The sequence below is a fragment of the Priapulus caudatus genome, unplaced genomic scaffold, assembly GCF_000485595.1.
Source record: "Priapulus caudatus unplaced genomic scaffold, Priapulus_caudatus-5.0.1 Scaffold20, whole genome shotgun sequence".
NCBI lineage: Eukaryota > Metazoa > Priapulida > Priapulimorpha > Priapulimorphida > Priapulidae > Priapulus > Priapulus caudatus.
In genome coordinates this window covers 370,992-391,977 of record NW_014577081.1, presented here as the reverse complement: position 1 = coordinate 391,977, position 20,986 = coordinate 370,992, and the positions used below count along the sequence as shown (strand labels likewise).

The window sequence follows — 20,986 nt, the reverse complement described above, 5'->3', positions numbered from 1 at the left end:
ACATCTTACCACACACCCACACATCTACACATCTTACCACACACCCACACATCTACACATCTTACCACACACCCACACATCTACACATCTTACCATACATCCACACATCTACACATCTTACCACACACCCACACATCTACACACCTTACCACACACCCACACATCTACACATCTAGCTATACATCCACACATCTTACCACACACCCACACATCTACACATCTTACCACACACCCACACACATACACATCTAGCTTTACACCCACACACCTACACATCTTACCACACACCAACACATCTACACATCTTACCACACACCCACGCTTCTACACATCTAGCTTTACACCCACACATCTACACATCTTACCACACACCTCCACCTCCGCACGTCCGCAGTTGATATATGTGCCGGTGGCTGAGATATTGGAACAAACTCGCGATCACTGCATGCTTCATCACAATCATGACAATTAAGTCGCCACATCGTGGTCATGATTACATTCGTGGTTCTTCGTGGTAATGACTACATTTTGTGGCAAGCCGGACTGGTGCTCGATCTTCTCTGGCAATGCATAACACTTGGCATCCCGCTCAATACAGCACAACGTCGGCCCGACGTGACACACGAGCACACAGGACTCACGGCTTACCATGGCAAAGCCCACGTCGGCTTTCTTCAGAGCTGGTCCGTCGTTCGTTCCGTCACCCGTCACGGCGACGACCTCCCTGTTTGCTGTCAGCTTGCTGTCAATGATGCCCTTGACGAGGTTGTACTTGTCCTGTGGTGAGGAGCGAGCGAGCACGCGCAGTCGCGGCCATATCTTGTCCAGCAGGTCCTGGCTTATCTGCGAGACACCAGCGTTATGCATTATTCCACTAGCACGTGTCACTGTTACAGTAACTACACGTCCCACTCTTACAGTACCTGAGCATAGCGCTGTGGTGGTTAAGCATAGTTTTATAATAGATGAGCCTACTATTATAGTAGATAGGCACAGTGTTATAACAGATAAGCATACTATCATAGTAAATCAGCATAGTGATATAATAGATAAGCACATTATTGTAATAGATGAGCATAGAGGGACAGTAAATAAGCATAGTGGTATAGTAGATAAGATAGTGATATTGCATATATTTACATAATATAGATACATATTATATATATATATATATATATATATATATATATATATATATATATATATATATATATATATATATATATATATATATATATTTATATATATATATATATATATTTATTTATATATATTACAGTAGTGTATTGCTACAGTAGTTAAGCAGTAGGATGTATTATGTGAGGGATAGGAAGGGGTTTGTGCATTAAAATGCATCTGATAGCACCGGCTGTTAACACTGCTCCTGCATAAAATGCTAACAAATTCTAATAAACTTAGTTAACTTAGTTTCATGGACTTATAGCTCTCTACCTGTAGACCACAGTAAAAGCCACTAAACTGGTCAGCAAAAATCCAGATAAATACTTTGCGACTTTATAAACATATAGACACGGTTGCTTGATAGGAAAAGTTTTCAGCGTGGGTGAGCAACTGGGAACTGCAGCACAATTTGAAGACAAGCTATACTGCAATAAAAGCACAGACATGCTACAGATCCAGCAGTAGCATAGACGCCACGGTAGTAATTAGGATAATCAGTGTCTAGTCACAACAGCAAAGAAAGGCAGCGTGACACGGCAAGCACCAACCTCGCCCGATTCGTCCCGTATCTGATTGTTGAACTCCTTGCCGTCAATGACGAGGAAATCGTCGCGTGCTTTGATGATGCCACACTTGATGGCAATCGAACGTGCGGTGTTGATGTTGTCACCCGTCACCATGCGCACGGTGATGCCTGACCTCTGACACCGCTTGATGGCCGCTGGCACCTATACAGGAGCAACACGAGCAAAAATATAAACGCGGGAAATCAAAGGATCAACTCCCGAGTATCACAATTCGCACAGTCTTCCAATTTATTCGCAGTAGTTACATGATAACAGCAACTACTACAGTTACTGTCAAAATGTTATGCTCAGTATATGTAAACATATATGTATATACAGCAAAAACATGGTGTATACTGGTTTTGCGTTTATTTTCAGCCAAGGATAACTTGCATCACAAAAACATCTTCGGCTCCCATTCCCTCCGGTGGTGTGCCAGAAACAAATGCAGAAAATGAATATGCGAAATAACGATAATCAAATTTTCCTAGATATCTAAGTGAATGTTAAAATTAAAACCCAACTCTAAAATGGCCTGCTTCCATGTGAGCATACCAACAAAGAAATTATTCAAGAAAACAAAATAAAAATGGCTCTCCATGCAAGTTAAAATGTCGCCTAACAACTACAGCCTTTCGATGTCATGAAAATATGATGAAATCTCTTTTTTCACATATTGCTGGAAAGCAGTTTATTAATAAATTCATTTAAGTTTTATGGCTGACGTATGTAAATTCAGCATGAAATATGATGTGATAGAACCAACCATATGTTTGACGCATACATTTATAGTGCATATATTACTGTCAGAATATCGCATATATGTTCACAGCCAAATGAGACCAGCTTCACTCACTGCAATTACTACATGTGCAGCTACGGCCCTTACCACTTTATCCCAAACACTAACTCTATCACAGCTGCTTAAGGTCTCATGTTAATACGAGTTACACAGTAAACCTGGGGGACGCTGTGGTTAGTGTTGCGTCCCAACACACCACGAGGCACCGTGGCACACCGCGTATCGCAAGCACACTAGGTGGCGCTGCTCCTACCTCGGGCCGCACAGGGTCCTGGATGCCGACGATGCAAATGCACGTGAGTCCCGTCGTCACGGCAACCTCATCGTCGAGGTCCGGTGGACCGGCATCGTCGTAGTGCACCTCGTTCTTGTCAGCATCGTGCGGCGTGTAGTCCTTGTAGGCGACGCAGATCGTGCGCAGGCCGTCGCACGCCATTGGCTCAATGACGTTACGCACGAGCAGCGCGCGGTCGATCGCATTGAAGCGCTGCGGCTTGCCGTTGGCACTGAGAATGAAAGAGCACCTGCGACGGAAACAACAAGCACGCGGGCTCAGTGATGTCGGAGAGCGCGAGAAGAGGGCGAGTTAGCACGATGTGAACGCGCTATGTAGATACGTAGAGTCGGCAGCAGTCGAAAATCGTCAACGACGGTCGGAAATGCTCAACAGTCGTCAGAAATTGTCAATCGCGAACAGAAACGCTCAACAATGGTCGAAAAAAGCCAACGATGGTCCGAAACTGTCAACGACGGTCAGAAATTTTCAACAATTCATTAAAAACTATCAACAATGGTCAGAAATGCTCATCAATGGTTTAAAACCGTCAGAAATGGTAAACGTTTTCAACAATGGTTAACAACCATCAGCAACGGTCAGAAATTTGCAAGATTGGTCAGAAACGAACAGCCATCGTCAAAATTGGTCTAGTACTGACTTCCATACGCTGCATGAAATTTATCTGCACCTGACAATATTATTTGCGCATGCACCGAACAGAAGAAGGTCACTATTAATGCAAGAGCGTGCAAGATGTGTGTGCACTCGCCTTTTCAGCACAATTTCAGAAGCACCCTTGCTGTGCACACGAAGTCCGCCGCCCGGCCGCGGCACCACTGTACTCATGGACTTGCGCACAGAGTTAAACGTGTATACCTGTGGCAGAAGACACGACACATGAACGCACGATGAGTGCTATGCAAGTAACTTCATCAGGTGAACGTAGCAGTCGTTAAAACTAATTGTAGTAGCGCGGGCACCCGATTGCCACACTGACTACACATCCACTCTCGTTCACGCACTCGTCCTCATATTTGAAAACTACCAGCGTTTAGGTTGCACGTGGAGCTGCTTAAAATGTCACCGAACGTAGTGTAGTGAGATAAGCAGACACGCGCATCAGCAGTAGCGCCAAATAGCAAGTTAATTGTCACTATCACCACCATTAGGCATCACGTGCAACCGGCATTCTTTCAAGTTTCTCACACACGGCCTCAATGACCACATGTTTTATGTAAGGTGTTCACTAGAACCCTCTTGTCCCTCACAGCACTACTTACCTTCGTCAGGGATTCCTCAGGCATCTCGTCCCGGACAGTCTTGTAGTCCTTGCCAAAGTGATGCACCAGCCCGAGTAAGGCACACTCTGTCTTATTGCCAACCTGCTTCGGAGGCTCGCCCGGAACTTTCGAAAACTGCAAACGATTCCGCGAGGAATCAACATAACGTGGCGAGCATACGGATATGTCACGCCCGGCTCGTCGAGGCAGGTGGGCGACACTCGCTCGATCGTTAATTTTTTATAATCGGAGACGTGCAGATCGATCGATGGCTGCACGCTCTATAGCAATAAAGGGAAAACTGCATGCACATTAAAATAAACTGATAAATATCGCTAGGGGACGTTCGTTGAGTGGGGCGACCCGGCCTGGCACGGAGTACTCACGACCTCTGCCGGTGACCAAGATTTAGCTAGCTGCTTCTAGGTAGTTCAAATAATTCTTCCACCAAATTGTTTACATTATCTAGACTACAACTATAGCAATGATGACACCATGGTAATGCATGGTGGCGTGGGTTGGGTAAGTTTTAATTAGCATGCTAATATTTATATATAGATTTTACACAAAAACAGTAAGAAAATGAGAAAATCATGTAATCAATAACTAAAAATAAGCATACTCACAGAAATCTAATAATAGTTAGTTTGCCATTAATTCACAAGTGAAAATTTTGATAAATATTGATGACACAATACGTTGATATCAAGATATCTAAGACAGCCATCCCAGCCATGCTAACCCCACCTCTAATTTACAGTCAACCTCGTGGGGATATGAGGGACACAAATTAAGGCAGTGTTTCTATGTACAGTACGAATGACAGCACTTTCAGCAGGGGAGTGTTTAAGACCACCATGAACAGGTGTCCGTTCTATGCAGGTGATCGCTAACACAGTTATGAAAGTTTTATTACTAGACATGAATCCCCCCTGATGTTCTTTAAAGATTTGTAAAGCCATTGGCCGATCGAGGACCCGCTAATTTTACGCTGCCACATTCAGGCCGCATGATTATATCTGAGTGTACCATTATCTTCGATGTGTAGCCACTGTTGAGTGCAATACCCTGCACCAACAGCTGCGCGGTGTTAGCAGGCAAGCACTCATAGCTGGGCAGCTCCTCCTTCGCATATTGCCCTGCAAGACAAGCACATCGTATATATCGTGTCAGTGGGCGTTCTTTGCGTGCATGCGCGCGGGTGTGTATGCGTGCGCGTGCACGCGCGCGTGCGTGCATGAACGTCTGCGTGTGCGAGATAAAGAGCACGTGAACTATCACCCAGCTTATGCGTTCTTGATGAGACGTATGAGTTATGTATCATGGTTCATACAGGAGGACTGAACATTTTTTCAAGGACTTTTCAAGGACATTTTATCGGAAATTCAAGGACATTTTATCAGAAATTTTATCGGAATTCATACACAGAACAAAACATACCTGGATTAATTTAATAACCCCATTCTTAATCACTGTCACCTCTAAACCTTACCTGGATCACATTAATAAACCCTTCTAAACACTGTCACTTCTACAACATACCTTGATTTACTGACTGATTTTACTGACTTACTGTAATTTGTGATAATCATATAACTGTCTATAGCTTTTTAAGCTCATTTAATGCAATTTTTATTGCACATTATTAATGGTACAAAATTTCTTTTTATTACAGGCAAAGATTCTTTCTAAAAATTCAAGGACATTTTCATGAAATTCAAGGACTTTTCAAGCACAAAATCAACATTTACTAAATTCAAGGACATTTTCATGAAATTCAAGGACTTTTCAAGCACAAAATCAACATTTACTAAATTCAAGTACTTTTCAAGGACTCCCCTCAAATTCAAGGAGTTTTCAAGGACTGTGCGAGCCATGTGTATGTGTCAGACGCATGTCAATGAATGTCCGTGATTTTACGCATGTGCGCCCATGCAGTCTGCATGTGTATTGCCGTCAAGAAACGATCGAAGACGAACTAAAGACGTTGTAATGACCTTGGTCTTGCAGCCGGTCAGACTACATTTGTACGTCAGTCGTTCATTCACGCTGAATATTTACAGCATTTCTACGCACGCACACGCACGCACGCACACATATATTGACACAAACACACGCACACGCGCATGCGCACGTGCACACGCACATGCACACGCACACGCACACGCACGCACGCACGCACACACACACACACATGTATATATAAGTATATATGTGCACATCACGCAGTGAAATTACATAGTGTTCTTTAACCTACGAAATGTGAACCTGAACGCGTACCATTAAGAACACATGAACCTGAAACGAAATACTTACGAAAGACGGCAATCCCAATCAATAAACCCCACAAAACGCTGAAAGATAAGAGGGCACGTACAGGCCACACTACTACAGCTTCAGAGCACTTGTGTGCTCAGTAGCACTTGTATGTACACTGGCAGCGTTAAGGAGAAACGCTGCCATGACGGAACAAATATGAAAGAAATAACTTAGGGTATAGGTGGCGTGTGTACCCCACCCTGTTCTATAATGCTACACTTTGCCCCAGCCTGACCCGCTACACCCTACTCACCCACCCAACTCCACCACGCCCCACCACGCCCCACCCACCACATCCCCCCACCTCATCCACCCGATCCCATCCTGCCACACCTCACTTCGCCTCTCCCACAGCTAGCCCACCTGACTCCACCCCACCTCCCCGACCCCACGCTCCGCTACCTACCTGCGATGTAGGTCGCCACTACGGTCATGCGGGTAGTGGTGAGTGTACCCACCACCACCCACCCCGCCCCGCCTCTGCCCCCGCCCCATGCCTACCTGCGATGTAGGTGGCGACTACGGTCATGCGGTTGGTGGTCAGTGTACGCCATCCCGCCCCGCCCCCGCCCCGCTCCCGCCCCCGCCCCCATGCCTACCTGCGATGTAGGTGGACACTACAGTCATGCGGTTGGTGGTCAGTGTACCCGTTTTGTCCGAGCAGATGGCCGTCGCGTTGCCCATCGTCTCGCAGGCATCGAGATGCCTCACCAGGTTGTTGTCCTTCATCATTTTCTGTGCAGAACGAGACAGATATATGTGTGACAGATACATGTGTGACAGATACATGTGTGACAGATACATGTGTGACAGATACATGTGTGACAGATATATGTGTGACAGATACATGTGTGACAGATATATGTGTGACAGACATGGGTGAGCAGCAGCTGACTACACATGCCGAGCGAGTACACGTGTGAACTCGCGCGCGCTTTCCGAGCAGTTTTTCACATATACGATGAAAACAACAGATGAAAACTTCTAAGTCTCTAATGGTTAAGAAACGGAATTTTCAGTGGCTGCGGACGTTTACCGAAAATGAAGTTAATGACACGGTGTAATAACACATCTTTAATGAATAAGGTAAGCTATATAGTAAGGGTGTGACAACGTAGCTTGACTAAGCAAGATGAGACAGGGTGTGCAACATACCTTTACTGAATAAGCTAATGACAGGGTGACCGCCAATGGAAGACCCTCCGGTACAGCTACGACCAGCACTGTGACACCGATAATGAAGAACTTGACAAAGTAGTTGGCGTAGAAGCCAGACCACGGTTTCTTGTCGAAGACAAATGTTTCGATCGAGAAGCTGACGACGAGCATGACGACCGTGAGTATAGCAACCGCAGAGCCTGCAGAACGTAGAGCACACACTGCTGTCTGTTGTCATAGTTACCCACGGCAACGCAACATCTATGGCGTAATGCACGTCAGTTTTGACTTGCAGTTACTTATTTAGTAGATATGCTTTGCGGAGTATTTTTGCAACAGTTCCTTGATAACACAGCTAATTATACACAAACATCACCAATCACAAGAACACCGGCCGCTGCCAGTTGTTTATATGTGTATCTCCACATTTGTAAATGTTTCTGATAGTTGATGTTATTTTGGCTTAGCTGAACATTCAACCGGATGAGAAGTCGATGCCATATGACATGCCTACGACTGTGCATGACAACTCAGACGATATTACTACTGTAACAAATGGATATAATTTTTACGAAATGGTGGATGCAGTGATATTGTCAAGATTGTAGATGCTCTTGGGAATTTAACCAATCATTTATTGTCCGTGAAGATTCTGTACATGACTAGATATGCAAAACACGCAGACCGTAATGTCTGCTGTTGGGATCAGACAGGCTGCATCACCTGTGATTACCGTGTTTGGTTGCTGTGTTTGGTTGCTGGTTGCTGCGTTTTGACAGCCGTGTTTGGGATGTGTGTGGTTACCATGGTTACATTGCTACCTGCAGGTATGAACATACCTGTAAATAACAGTATACCGCAGGTACGCAAATACCCGTACATATACCACAGGTGTGCATGTAACAATATACCACATGTGCGTACATGCCACATATGCGTATGTGCTACATTACACTATACAGCAGGTGTGCTCATACCTGTATGTAACAATATACCACATGTGCGTACATGCCTCTACATTACACTATACCGCAGGTGTACCCATACCTGTAAGTAACAATATACCTCAAGTGCGTGTATACCTGTAAGTAACAGTATACTACAGGTGTGCACATACCTGCACATTACAATGAACTGCAGGTGTGCTTATACCAGCATGTGAAAATGTGACATTACAGTACACAGCAGCTACGTTTGTACAGGTTATATACCCAAATACAGTACACCAGGGGCGCGTGCCTGGCACCCGAGTATCCACCGCAGCGATCTGTTCTTACCGAAGTAACCGATCTGGATGGCTAGCTTGGTGAGTTTTGCTTGCAGCACCGACTTGTCCTTCTTGTCCGCTCCTTCGTCTGCTACAGCCTGTTTCTTTGGCGGCGGCGGCGGCGTCGGCTCCTTGTCCTTCAGGTTGTTGTCGGGGTTGTGCTGCTTGTCGGCGTGGTTCGGCTGGCCCGCAGCAACCTCGTTCAACTGCATGCCTTCCTCGGCCGAGGCAGCATCTACAACACAGGACACCAGGGGCAGCACCATCAGTACGCTGCCGCGACGATGGAAGGAGGGCGTGGGGAGGAGTGCGTGTAAGGGCTGACCGCCATTTAGGCTGTTACCAGTGTTGGGGGGGGGGGCCGCATGCTCATCTATTTAATCTACACCTATACTGCTTTCAATCACAGACCCATCACGAACAAAAGCACGCGTGCGCGCACACACGCACGCACGCACACACACACACACACCCACGTACACTGAAGCACACGGCCCCCTAGCCAGCAGTGCACCTAGTGCAGCCACTTGAGACGTTTTAATAATAAAATTATGGTAAATAAACAAAAAATTGTATTTACTCCCAAAATCTTAATGTTTATAACCCTCTCGCCTAATAACAACGATAGATACATCTACTGTGAGTCTGTGCACATTGTCATACGTGATGTGAGCTTGTAAGTTTTAGAGGAACATTTGAATGACATTTAAGCGGAGTTATCAGGCGATAGAGAGTAATAAACATTAGCATGTTGGTAGTAAATACAGTATATGTTTATTTACCACCATTTCATTATTGAAACGGCCCACGTGTAGGCTTGCAAGCACGGGAACGCGAGCAAGGAGAGGTCACAGACAGACACACATGACACGCAGAGACTGACAGCACGAGGGGACACGCTGCAACGCTGCACGCCATATGATATAACGACGTTGCAGCGTGCATATATAACATTCACGTGACGTCGCAATCATTCTGAACGAAAACTATACACGTAACCGACAGACGCAATCACACGATACAAGTGAAGCAAGCATTAATGGAAACAAAAATTCGTCTAGCATTCTCGAGATGCCGCGTTTCGCAGCAGCCGGCGCTGCTGGACGCCTCGCTAATTCACGTCAAGAGCAAATTACGTCACAGATACGTTAAACACAAACAATATACACGCAAGTTAATTTCGAAGAGCATAACTGAGTGAAATTCACATGCATGATAAACATTTTTTGCAATTAAATCAATGATACAATACGAACGCCATGTGAATCATTCCCATCAAAAACTGCACAGGTTATCATATATATACCATATATCCTAGATAGATTATTATAACGTTCATGCGTGCAACTCGCTATGGTACATCGTTAGCTGGACAAAACATCGGAACGTGAATCAACTAATCAAAGCTTATTCAACTGCGCGATGCATTGTAAGACAGGCAGCGATCACTTTTGCTGAGAGGGTCTATGTCCCCCAGGATACTGCCGGAACGTACCCTGGGTACGGTCCGGTATACCGGAACGTACCCTGGTACTATCTAATATGTCGGACCGTACCTCGCCTACTCCACTAACGAGTCTAGGGAGTCGCCTACGCCTACTCCCTAACCGTAACCCTAACCATATCAAATAGTTACCAGGGTACGTTCCGGTATATCGAACCGTACCCAGGGTATGTTCCGGCAGTACCCTGGGGGACATAGACCCTATGAGCATCACTTCTCGTATCAATTCACTGCCAACGAACAAACCAATACAAATGCATCCACTAATTAGTAGTGAATGTTTATACGTTACTAATTAGTTAAACGCAACTAATTAGGCGCGTTTGTATATATGCTTACGCAGCGTGTGTAGACGTTTTCAACCTAATAGGGCAGTATTTTTAGCTACAGCATCTGACTTAACTGTGCTATTAAGACAGTCATGTCAATAAAATAAGTAATAGATTATTAATTATTGTTGGTGTATATCGGATTGACTAACGTTACGCTATTTAGCTAATACATGCCAGTTTACTTGTAAATAATTTTTTAAATAGTGATAGCTTAAGAGTGTTAATCAAGGATAATTTAAAGATAGACTAAATAAGTGGAACACCTTCGAATCTACAAGACGTCTCGAAGCATCAACATTGTGACAATCACCATGGCTACGACAATGTGATGGCAAGTAATATCGTAATGGCAAGCACAACCACGATGGCAACTGTAGGCATGCGTTTAGGGTGAAAGTCACTCTCAGGACAGGCTCTCTGTCTCTCTCTAACATCCATGCAACGGCGACAGAGAAAAAAATTGTAATCACCTTTTGCAACATCCAGCTGGGTTTTGGGTTTGTTCTTTCTACCTGCTCAGCATGCCAAACAATAGAAACGATACCAGCTGATTAGTGACATGTACAAAAGGTAGGAGATATGGTGAATGACACACAGTAGAGCACGGGGCACGTACTCCGAGGGCGTTGCGTCAGTGAGGAGGAGGGCTGGCAGTCTAGATACAGTTCTTGAAACCTTGAGAGGGTAAGCGTCGAGCAGAAATAGCATTCGGGGAGGTAAGGGCATTAGCACCACGAAAATTCAAAGCACAAAACCGGGGAGAGAGTGCAGTCAGTGTTTTTTCGAGAAAAAAATCAGCCGGGCAGCAACAACAGAACAAGCATTGTAAGAAGTCACGGAGGGAGAGAAACGCGCTGGATTTGTCATTATCATGCGCAGAAATTGACTATCATTATGTATCGTCATTGACTCGTTCAGTGTGCTGTTGTTAGCAGCATCAGCAGCAATAGCATATTCCCATTTAGCCTCTCTCCTCCCACTGTCCTGCAAGCGAGAGCATCAGCACTGTATATATAATCCCCCTTTCGCCGTACTGCCGGTAGCAGTAGTAGTAGCAGCAGCAGCAGCAGCACAGGTCTTCATCATCATCATCATCATCATCATCATCATCATCATCATCATCATCATCATCATCATCATCATCACCACCATCAACCACAACAACGTAGGAACATACCGGTCAGCAATTTATGACCAGTGCGGCACATATAGATTCCTATCAGAAAAGGCAGATGATGACGTGGGAGGGGAAGGGGAGTGGTGCGCGCGAGCGTGCATTATTAAACGTAATCAACCATCCAACGCAGCTGTGCCGATCCTAGAAATCACTAGAAATGCGGCAGGGTGGGCGGGCGGACGGGCGCAGGGGTCGACAGACATGACAATCAGGAGCGCGGGGCGGGATCAGCGCATACGGAGACGGCGCACGAGAGCATGGCACGAGCACCGAAGCACTGCACGCGAGCGAACATCGCGCCGCGTCGTCGGCATCAAACTACAGACATCTATACGCAATTTGCAGGTGCAGAAACCCCCTCCGCTCCAGCTTCCATGCTGTAGCCTCAGCTTCCATCATCAGCCATGCTGTAGCCTCAGCTTCCATCATCAGCCATGCTGTAGCCTCAGCTTCCATCATCAGCCATGCTGTAGCCTCAGCTTCCATCATCAGCCATGCTGTAACCTCAGCTTCCACCATCAGCCATGCTGTAGACTCAGCTTCCACCATCAGCCATGCTGTAGACTCAGCTTCCACCATCAGCCATGCTGTAGCCTCAGCTTCAACCCTCAGCCATGTTGAAGCCAACGATGTTGAGATGTATGGTTTTTTTGTAGCGCCGCTTGCGGTAAAGTGAATCCTCACAGACGGAAGACAGAGTTCCAATTTAGCAGTCATTGTGTAAACATTTTAACATTCCTGTTATGAAAGCATTTACATCAAACGGCGTGGCAAGAACGTGCCACTGCCACTATCTCATGTAACAGCCGCCGAGTGCACACACCGCGGCCGTTCGACATAAAACAATCTAATACAAACAGACACAAGCTAAAAACATCTCATTTTAGACCTCCAATTCGCGGAAATAAATCGCAGCATCGTTTAAATTTACAGTACGACTATTAACGATTCGACGGCGCATTCGAAACTTGCTCCTGACACAATAAACCGCCGGCGTGCGGTTTCCATCAAGGTCAATGCAAAACAATTCACTTTCAATTAACGCATGTAACGAAGCGGCGAGTATTATCAAAAGAAAGTGATGAGAGGGAGAGAAACCGAACGAGAGAGAGAGATAGTGACACACATAGAGTGTCGGCGTGGGGTCGCCGCCAGCCGCCGCACGACGTACGTATGAAGGAAATCTACGCGAGATCGCAGTCACAACCAACTAGCAGAGACAGAGACAGAGACAGGAGACAGGAGACTGGCAGCGATTTGTGTTTAGGCAGCGAGTCGTCAGCATCGCCGAGACAATAGCGCACGCGCTCTCACGGTGCTGGCGACTCGCTACACTGGTGAAGCCGCCATGCAAGCAGCTAGTTATAAATCAAATTAAATTCAAATTCAAAAAAAATTATTTATCACCATAATTTGAAAAAATACAATGATGCAGAAAACATTATTTTGAAGGGTGAAGGGGTAGCGAAAGATCAAGTCAGCTATCTCTCTATATGTACAGCAGACATAATATATGGCGCGCCAGATATCGTCGCGTTTATAGACGTCGCTTCCAGTATTCCTGCCGCAAGCAACGTCCACAGAGACACGTTCGGATAAAAAACGATGTCTGTGGGGCACCGATACACACTAGCTAATGATACTTTTGCTGCAGACGATAGTGTAATTGCTCTGAATCCCACGCATAATATCGCTGTCCGTAACAACGCATGCACGAAGCCATGTGCATTCATAGCCACGCTCGCACGCACGCATGCACGCACGCGTGAACACACGCACACACACACGCGCACGCGCACGCGCACACGCGCGCGCACACGCGCGCACACACACACACACACACACACACACACACACACACAATTTACTCGGTCACTGCTCCATAGATAGACAGAAACAACACGATCAGCTCCACTGTAAGAACCTCTCATGTAACATCTCTGGTATGTCATTTGCCTCAATGACTGGTCACGGAATATCATAAAACACATATAGGCACACATATGCTACACATATGCTTCTAAAACGCGTCGTTGGTTTAGATCCCCCATATAAATTTACGTTGTGCGTGGTAAAGCCAAACTCAAGCGGAAAGGCTGTCATAAATAATAGCTTAACTGATATATTCATCATAGCAGCTCGCAGCTTCCCGGTCGAGTATCGTCTGTATCTAATTGGAATGGAAGCGTGCAGCCGTTGCAAAATTAGCAGCATTTTTGATTAAATCCAAACTATTGGAAACTAACGGAGCGTGATTGACAGCCCACTAAACGCTCAGTCACTCGGGGCCGATATAAAAGCCAGAATCTGTGTGAACGCGGAGACCGAATTCAATTATGATACAGAACGTGTCACGCCACTGCCTATGGCTTAAATAAACTGGCTCCAACAACACTGGCTGTTCAACTGGCTAGCTCTTTCAATAAAAGGTTTCCCTACGCGTGCTCTTATCATATAGGTTTCACTACCCACCTCCCTATCATAAGGGTTTCACTACCCAATCTCCTATCATACGGGTTTCAGTATTAGGGCGTTTATAATGCACAACTTGACTCGGCCGCGAACAGGCCATAACATATGTGCGTCCATTAATTAATCACAATTCAATTGCATTATAAACTAGAGCACTCGGAGAGCGCAGACCTCTGCCAAGGCAGCTCAATTCTCTCACTGTGAAAATTTTTATTAATTAATTGGATCCGGATCACCACCAAAATTTCATGAATTCTAAGTTACCGCATTTCTGACGTATCCTGAAAATTTTATTAATTAATTAATTAATTGGATCCGGATCACCACTAAAATTGTATGAATTCTAAGTTACCCCATTTCTGACGTATCCTAAAAATTTCATTAATTAATTAATTAATTGGATCCGGATCACCACCAAAATTGTATGACTTCTAAGTTACCCCATTTCTGACCTATCCTGAAAATTTAATTAATTAATTAATTAATTAATTAATTAATTGGATCCGGATCACCACCAAAACCTAATCAATTCTAAGTTAGCCCATTTCTGAGCTATTCTGAACATTTTATGACAATCCGTCCATAACCTTTTCAGTTAGGCGTACACAAACAAAGAAACGCACAAAGCCACAAACCAACAAACGCCAGTGAAAACATAACCTCCTGCCAACCCCTTGGCGGACGTAAATATCTCATACAATCACAAATACACGCAGGTTACTGAATCGTGAAAACAGTTCTATAGAGAATAATTCTCTGCTAAACAGATCCAGATGAGACGGGATACCAGAGAAGTGTTGCCGAAAGGAGGTGTTGATCCTAACTGCTGAGCGCGGATCTTGCGCGCAGTTCCGCGGCAAGGTGCACGCGACCGTGGGAACGTCCTACGACAGTATGCAGCGCTGGCAGCTATGGATCCATGCGCCAAATGCATAGGTCGGCGCACGGACGTGGAAGGATTTGATTTCACGGTGGTCCCATTTCCGTGTGGTCTTAGGCGTTTTCACTATAAGTTGTACAGCGCCCCATGATGCCTGTCCTATGTAACACTTGATATGTGAACATCAGAGAGATCGCACCATGATTGCATGAAGATATGGATGACAATGTTGTACGAGAGAGTATGCGCATTATGTGGCTATACGTAACATCGAACTGATTCCTCTGCGTATTGCTCGGCTGTGCTGCTACAGAACGTCATGACAGCAGTACCTACGTCGTGTTGAAGGGAACTGTTGACAGCCGTCATGTTGAAGATGTCGGCGACGTTGTTTTGCCTGAAGTTCTTCATGTAACGTGATGTTCTGCACACAATGACCAACTTCGTCAATATTATCGATTTGGATGATATTTGGCACGCGTAGTTAGACTTATATTGCTGAACGGCGCATATATGACTGCCGGAGAATGTATAACTGTACAGCCAGCTGTACATGAGCCAGCAAAGGCAAAGTCTGCTGAGACAGTTACAAGTATAACACACAAAGAAACCATCGAACCATGAAGAACAGCGGTATTTCCTTACTGCTTATAAGGATGTAACCCGATCAGGCTGTGACTGCCGTCAATATACAATTAGGTATTCTAACCCTAGGTATACAATTAGGTATTCTAACCCTAGGTATACAATTAGGTATTCTAACCCTAGGTATACAATTAGGTATTCTAACCCTAGGTATACAATTAGGTATTCTACAATAGGTATTCTAACCCTAGCAATACCGTTTCTTGGAGCTAATAAGGCTGGTGAGGTAAATGGAATAAACGGTTACAAATACATCGCAATATATGCTGTTATATGCTAGGACTCTATATGCTTTACATTGCACGGTCGTTCAATTGTCACACATTGCGCGATGACATGCCCCACCAGGAAAATCAGAACACAGAAATAATGCATACGGAAGAATAGGCCTACCCAATACTTCATCATTCACTAACCGCATACTTCAGCACCCGCGAAATGGTCCGTCAAGGCAGACGTCAATTACCACACAAATATCGTCAATGTTGTATAGAGTTACAGCTAGTTGCAAACAAAACATGAATTACAACGAATGAACACCATTTCTCAGCTTTGTGCAATATGGACTCAATGAACAGAAGGCTATAATGAAATGTTATATATATAACACTCACAGTAACGTAGGCTAGTTTCCATTTCAGACTGAGTTTTTGTTTCCAGTTGGCTTTCTAGACTGGTACCCGTTCGCCACCTTCACTCCGGCAAGTATCCTTCGCTACACTGAAGTTAGTTAGTGTAGCGTGTGGAACTGTCGACCGAGTACGAGTCTAGGTTATAGCCGGCCGAGCTGTCTGCAGGCAAAGTCCTACGCCCATGCTATGCATATAGCCTTGTTGCACCATCTATCGCACGCCATATGTACTACACTGATGAACAAAAACAAACAAACAACAAAGTTTAACTCCGTTTTTTACAGCAAACCAAGCGCGCCGAGTAGCGAACCATTACGACCATTTGTAGCAAATGTCTAGGTACGTGGGTAGTCAAACCCGTCGTGCAATCGCCAGAACTGCTCAATTCAGCGAACTTCCCGCATACTTGCTATATAGTAAACCCGTGTAAATTGCTATTCAATGAGGGCAGCGTTGTTGTGTTAGTGTACCGCTATGTGGCGTTTTTCGCGCTTCGCGCAAGATCCGGGCTGCCGATCATCTAGATTGCTGCAGCATCGGCATTGTTTGGCGAATAGTTGCGATGAGGACTGACCATTGGGGGTACTGGTCACGTTATACATACGAATGCACCTTTCTGTATGCTCTCATGGGAAAGCAGGCCTTGCAATTGGTTTAGCTCATTAAGATGTAATATAGGCGCACAATTAAATAAGAAGGAGTTCACCTACACCGGGAGAACTTGCCTCAAGGTAGAGTTCACATACTAGAAACGTTTGCCTAATGGCGGTTCGCTTACTAAGGCTGGGTTTACACTACCGACTTTGTGTTGGCGAATTGGCGAATTGGACCAATTAACTTCCTAACTATACAACCAACAATCGGCAGTGTAAACGCAAAGGTTGCACGACCAACCAATCGATATCAACTAGTTGGGAGATTAGAACATGTTCTATTTTCGCCAACACGGAGTTGCCGAATTGCGAAATTGGTCCAACTCGCCAAATCGCCAACATAAAGACATTAGTGTAAACCCAGCTTAAGGTAATTTGCCTACTGGAGAAGTTCGCCTACTTGGGAAGTTCTCCAAATGACAGATTACAGATCCTAGGAAAGATTGCCTAATGGGGGTTTGCCTACTGAGGAAGTCTGCCTACTGGGGAAGTTTGCATACTGCAGAAGTTTGCCTAATGAGAGAGTTTGCCAATGGGGGTTCGCCTACTGGGAATGTTTGCCTACTGGGAAAGTTCGCTTATTGAAATACCTTTCCTAATAAAAGGGTCCATTCTTAGGGTTTGCCTGGTGGGGGTTCGCCTACTGAGGAAGTCTACTTACTGGGAAAGTTCGCACACTGAGAAAGTTTGCCTTATGAGAGTTAAGATTCTAGGAATGTTTGCCCAATGGGGTTCACCTACTGGAAAGGTTCGCATATTGGGATAACCTTAATGAGAAGGCTCAGATTCTTAAAGCTTGCCTAATGGGAGTGCGTCTACTGGTGAAGTTTGCCTCCAGGGGATATTCGCGGATATTAAGAGAATCTGCATATTTTGAGAGTTCGCTAATGACGAAGCATGTTGTGGGTGGGGTGGGGGTGGTGGTTAGCTCACCCACGCTTGATGGTCGCATATATCGAGCCTGTCACATGGCACACGAGAACATCTAAGCTGTAGAAGAAGAATCAGTGCGGCTCTCAGCTACGCTCCATGCTTGCGAGATCACATTGCACGGTGGATTAGCATGCGCTTCCACAACCCGCTACCTTCGCTGATGGATTAGCATGCGCTTCCACAACCCTCTACCTTCGCTGATGGATTAGCATGCGCTTCCACAACCCGCTACCTTCGCTGATGGATTAGCATGCGCTTCTACAACCCTCTACCTTCGCTGACGGTGGGCAGTGCTTCCACAACCCTCTACCTTCGCTGATGGATTAGCATGCGCTTCTACAACCCTCTACCTCCGCTGACGGTGGGCAGTGCTTCCACAACCCTCTACCTTCGCTCACGGTGGGCAGCGGAAACCGCGCATCGATCAAACACTACGAAGTGAGAAATAACGGATTTTTTTACAAAGCTTGGACAAATATTACGGACGGTTACGGACGGTTACGGACAGACACGGACAATTACGGAATGTCGATAATAACATTTACGGACAGTTAGCAAGCTCGTGTCAAACTCTGCTCAACGCGCCGGTGAGTAATTGTCCGAAAATGAGCGCAATTTTCGTCCCGAGTCCTGTAAAAAAAACGTCCGTCATTCTTACGTCGTAGTAATATTTAATTTCGATATGTTTGCACTGCGATATATGGGACGTGTCACTAACCATGTAGTCGTGACCTTGACTTCGTAGTACACCTCGGACTTTTTACACTACCGACTTTATGTTGGCAAATTGGCGAATTGGACCAACTCCCTAACTATACCACCGACAATCGGCAGTGTAAACCAAGTGTTTGCGCGACCAACAGATCGAATAGCAACTTAGTGGGCGATTAGAACATGTTCTATTTTGCCAACTCGGACTTGCCGATTGCGAAATGTCGGTCCAACTCGCCAATTGTCGCCAACATAAGTCGGTAGTGTAAACCAGGATTTACATAAAGACACTGATAAGTCGCTATCGGTGAGACCAGCGACGCCATGAGGAGCCCGCTACGCCGGCTGGAATGCGTCTGGTACAGAGACATGCTGGGAAGGCTTCACAGAGCGGCTCATGGCTGCAATATTCACTTAATCTGCTGGACTACAAAAGATAGCATGCACGCCAGCAGAGACAACAGCAAGGAGACAACAACAAGAAGAACAAGACAAACAAAAGCAACACAAATAAACATTTAGTAGTAGCAGCAGCAGCAATTAGGCATTATGCAGCACCAGCAGCGCGAGTAGCAGTAGCAGTAGTAGTAGTAGTTGTAGTAGTAGTAGTAAGCATGCCATTAAGCTAGTAGTAGTTAGTAGTTAGTAGTAGGTATGGCAGTAGTAGTAAGGAGTAGTCTTAGTAGTGAGTCAGCAGCAGCAGCAGTAAAACAGCAGTAGCAACAGCAACCACAGCGCAGAGCAACAGCAACAGCAACAAGCAGCAGAGGCGCAGCAGTAGCTAAGTAGCAGCAGTAGCAGTAATAGCAGCCAGCAGCAGCTGGCAGTAGCAGGCAGACGTAGCAATACGCAGCAGCACTATGGCAGCCAGACAGTAGCGCAAGCAGCAGCGCAGCAGCCAGCAACGAGCAGCACGCAAGCAGGCAGCAGCAGCAGTTAGAACAGAGCAGCAGGCAGCGAAACCCAGCAGCGAGATATTATGCGGAATGGCTGCTATAAATTAGAACCGAAGTTATGCTGCGCGTGAATATGAGGAAGTTATGATATGAGCTATGTTATGATAGGAGAGGTGATATGAAGGGCTGTGTTAGGCATTTCACCGGCTAAATCTAGCTTCTGTCGCCTTCATTACCTCCGCGCAACGGAGTTGCAGGGGAGGCTAAATGGATCGGTCTCGTGTGTGTGTGTTTGTGTGTGTGTGTGTGTGTGTGTGTGTGTGTGGTGTGTGTGTGTCCAGTCCGCGCGAGCGCGACGATAGGCGCTCGAGTCAGCGAGTGGCGAGTCAGAGCAGGCGAGTGAGTCAGCAGCAACACGCAGCGAGCGGCGAGTTCAGCTAAGCCGCACCAGCGAGCCGGCGATTGTCAGCAGCAGCAGTCAGTCAGCCACAGGCAGCAGCGAGCGGCGAGCCAGCTCGTACACATACATGTTACATGCTCGCGGAGGTATGCACTCTCTGATGTGCCTCGTTCTAGTTTGAAATTAAGAAGGTGTGTTGCGGCTCGTGTGTCGGCCGGCATGCTTGCGCGTGTGCGCGCCTACGCGCTGCACTCCGTCCGTCCGTGTCTGTGTGCGCCGCGCAGTACGTTAGGTGCGTGCGGCATCGCGCCCGTCGGCTGTGCCGGGGGGGTTATCTTCTGGTTTCGCTGCTGTGTGTGGCTCTGCATGCCCTCCCCCCGTCCAGGCTCCCTCCCGCTTCACGCCTCCCCCGGATCCGCAATACGATACTTAACAAACCGGCGTCTCACGGCCCTCCCCATCCCAGCACCCTCCCCCCGCTTTATGCGTCGTACTACGTACGTGCGTGCCGCATCCGCCGCTCCGTGTGTGTGCGCGCGCGTCTTAGTACCGTGCGCGCGGCATCCGTCCGTCGTGTTGGCGCGCGGTACGTACGTGGTGCGGCATCGCCCTCCGTATGTGTGCGCGCGCGTAGTACGGTAGCGTGCGCATCCGTCGTCCGTGTGTGTTGCGGCGCGCGTACGTACGTTGCGTGCGGCATCGCCCGTCTCGCTGTGTGTGCGCGCGCGTCACATACTGCGTGCGGCATCCGTCCGTCGGTGTCGTGTCGCGCCGCGCGTCACGTACGTGCGTGCGGCATCCGTCCGTTCCGTGTGTGTCCGCAGCACGCGCGCGTCACGTACAGTGCGTGCGCATCCGTCCGTCTGTGTGTGTGCGCGCGCGCTACAATCACGCTGCATG

At 46.5% G+C, this 20,986-nt stretch overlaps 1 protein-coding gene across 1 annotated transcript in view; it reads right to left on the bottom strand.

The window, feature by feature from the left end:
- The window catches only part of LOC106811737 (plasma membrane calcium-transporting ATPase 2-like), a 58,518-nt gene that overhangs the window by 21,263 nt on the left and 16,269 nt on the right, over positions 1–20,986 (bottom strand). The window contains exons 5-14 of the mRNA XM_014815451.1: positions 11,158–11,199; positions 8,862–9,086; positions 7,582–7,784; positions 7,026–7,161; positions 5,137–5,246; positions 4,108–4,242; positions 3,597–3,703; positions 2,804–3,074; positions 1,731–1,910; positions 649–843 (exon numbers count right to left, since the gene is read on the bottom strand). Coding sequence (XP_014670937.1) covers positions 649–843; positions 1,731–1,910; positions 2,804–3,074; positions 3,597–3,703; positions 4,108–4,242; positions 5,137–5,246; positions 7,026–7,161; positions 7,582–7,784; positions 8,862–9,086; positions 11,158–11,199 — 1,604 coding nt within the window. The remainder of the gene's footprint in view (positions 1–648; positions 844–1,730; positions 1,911–2,803; positions 3,075–3,596; positions 3,704–4,107; positions 4,243–5,136; positions 5,247–7,025; positions 7,162–7,581; positions 7,785–8,861; positions 9,087–11,157; positions 11,200–20,986) is intronic.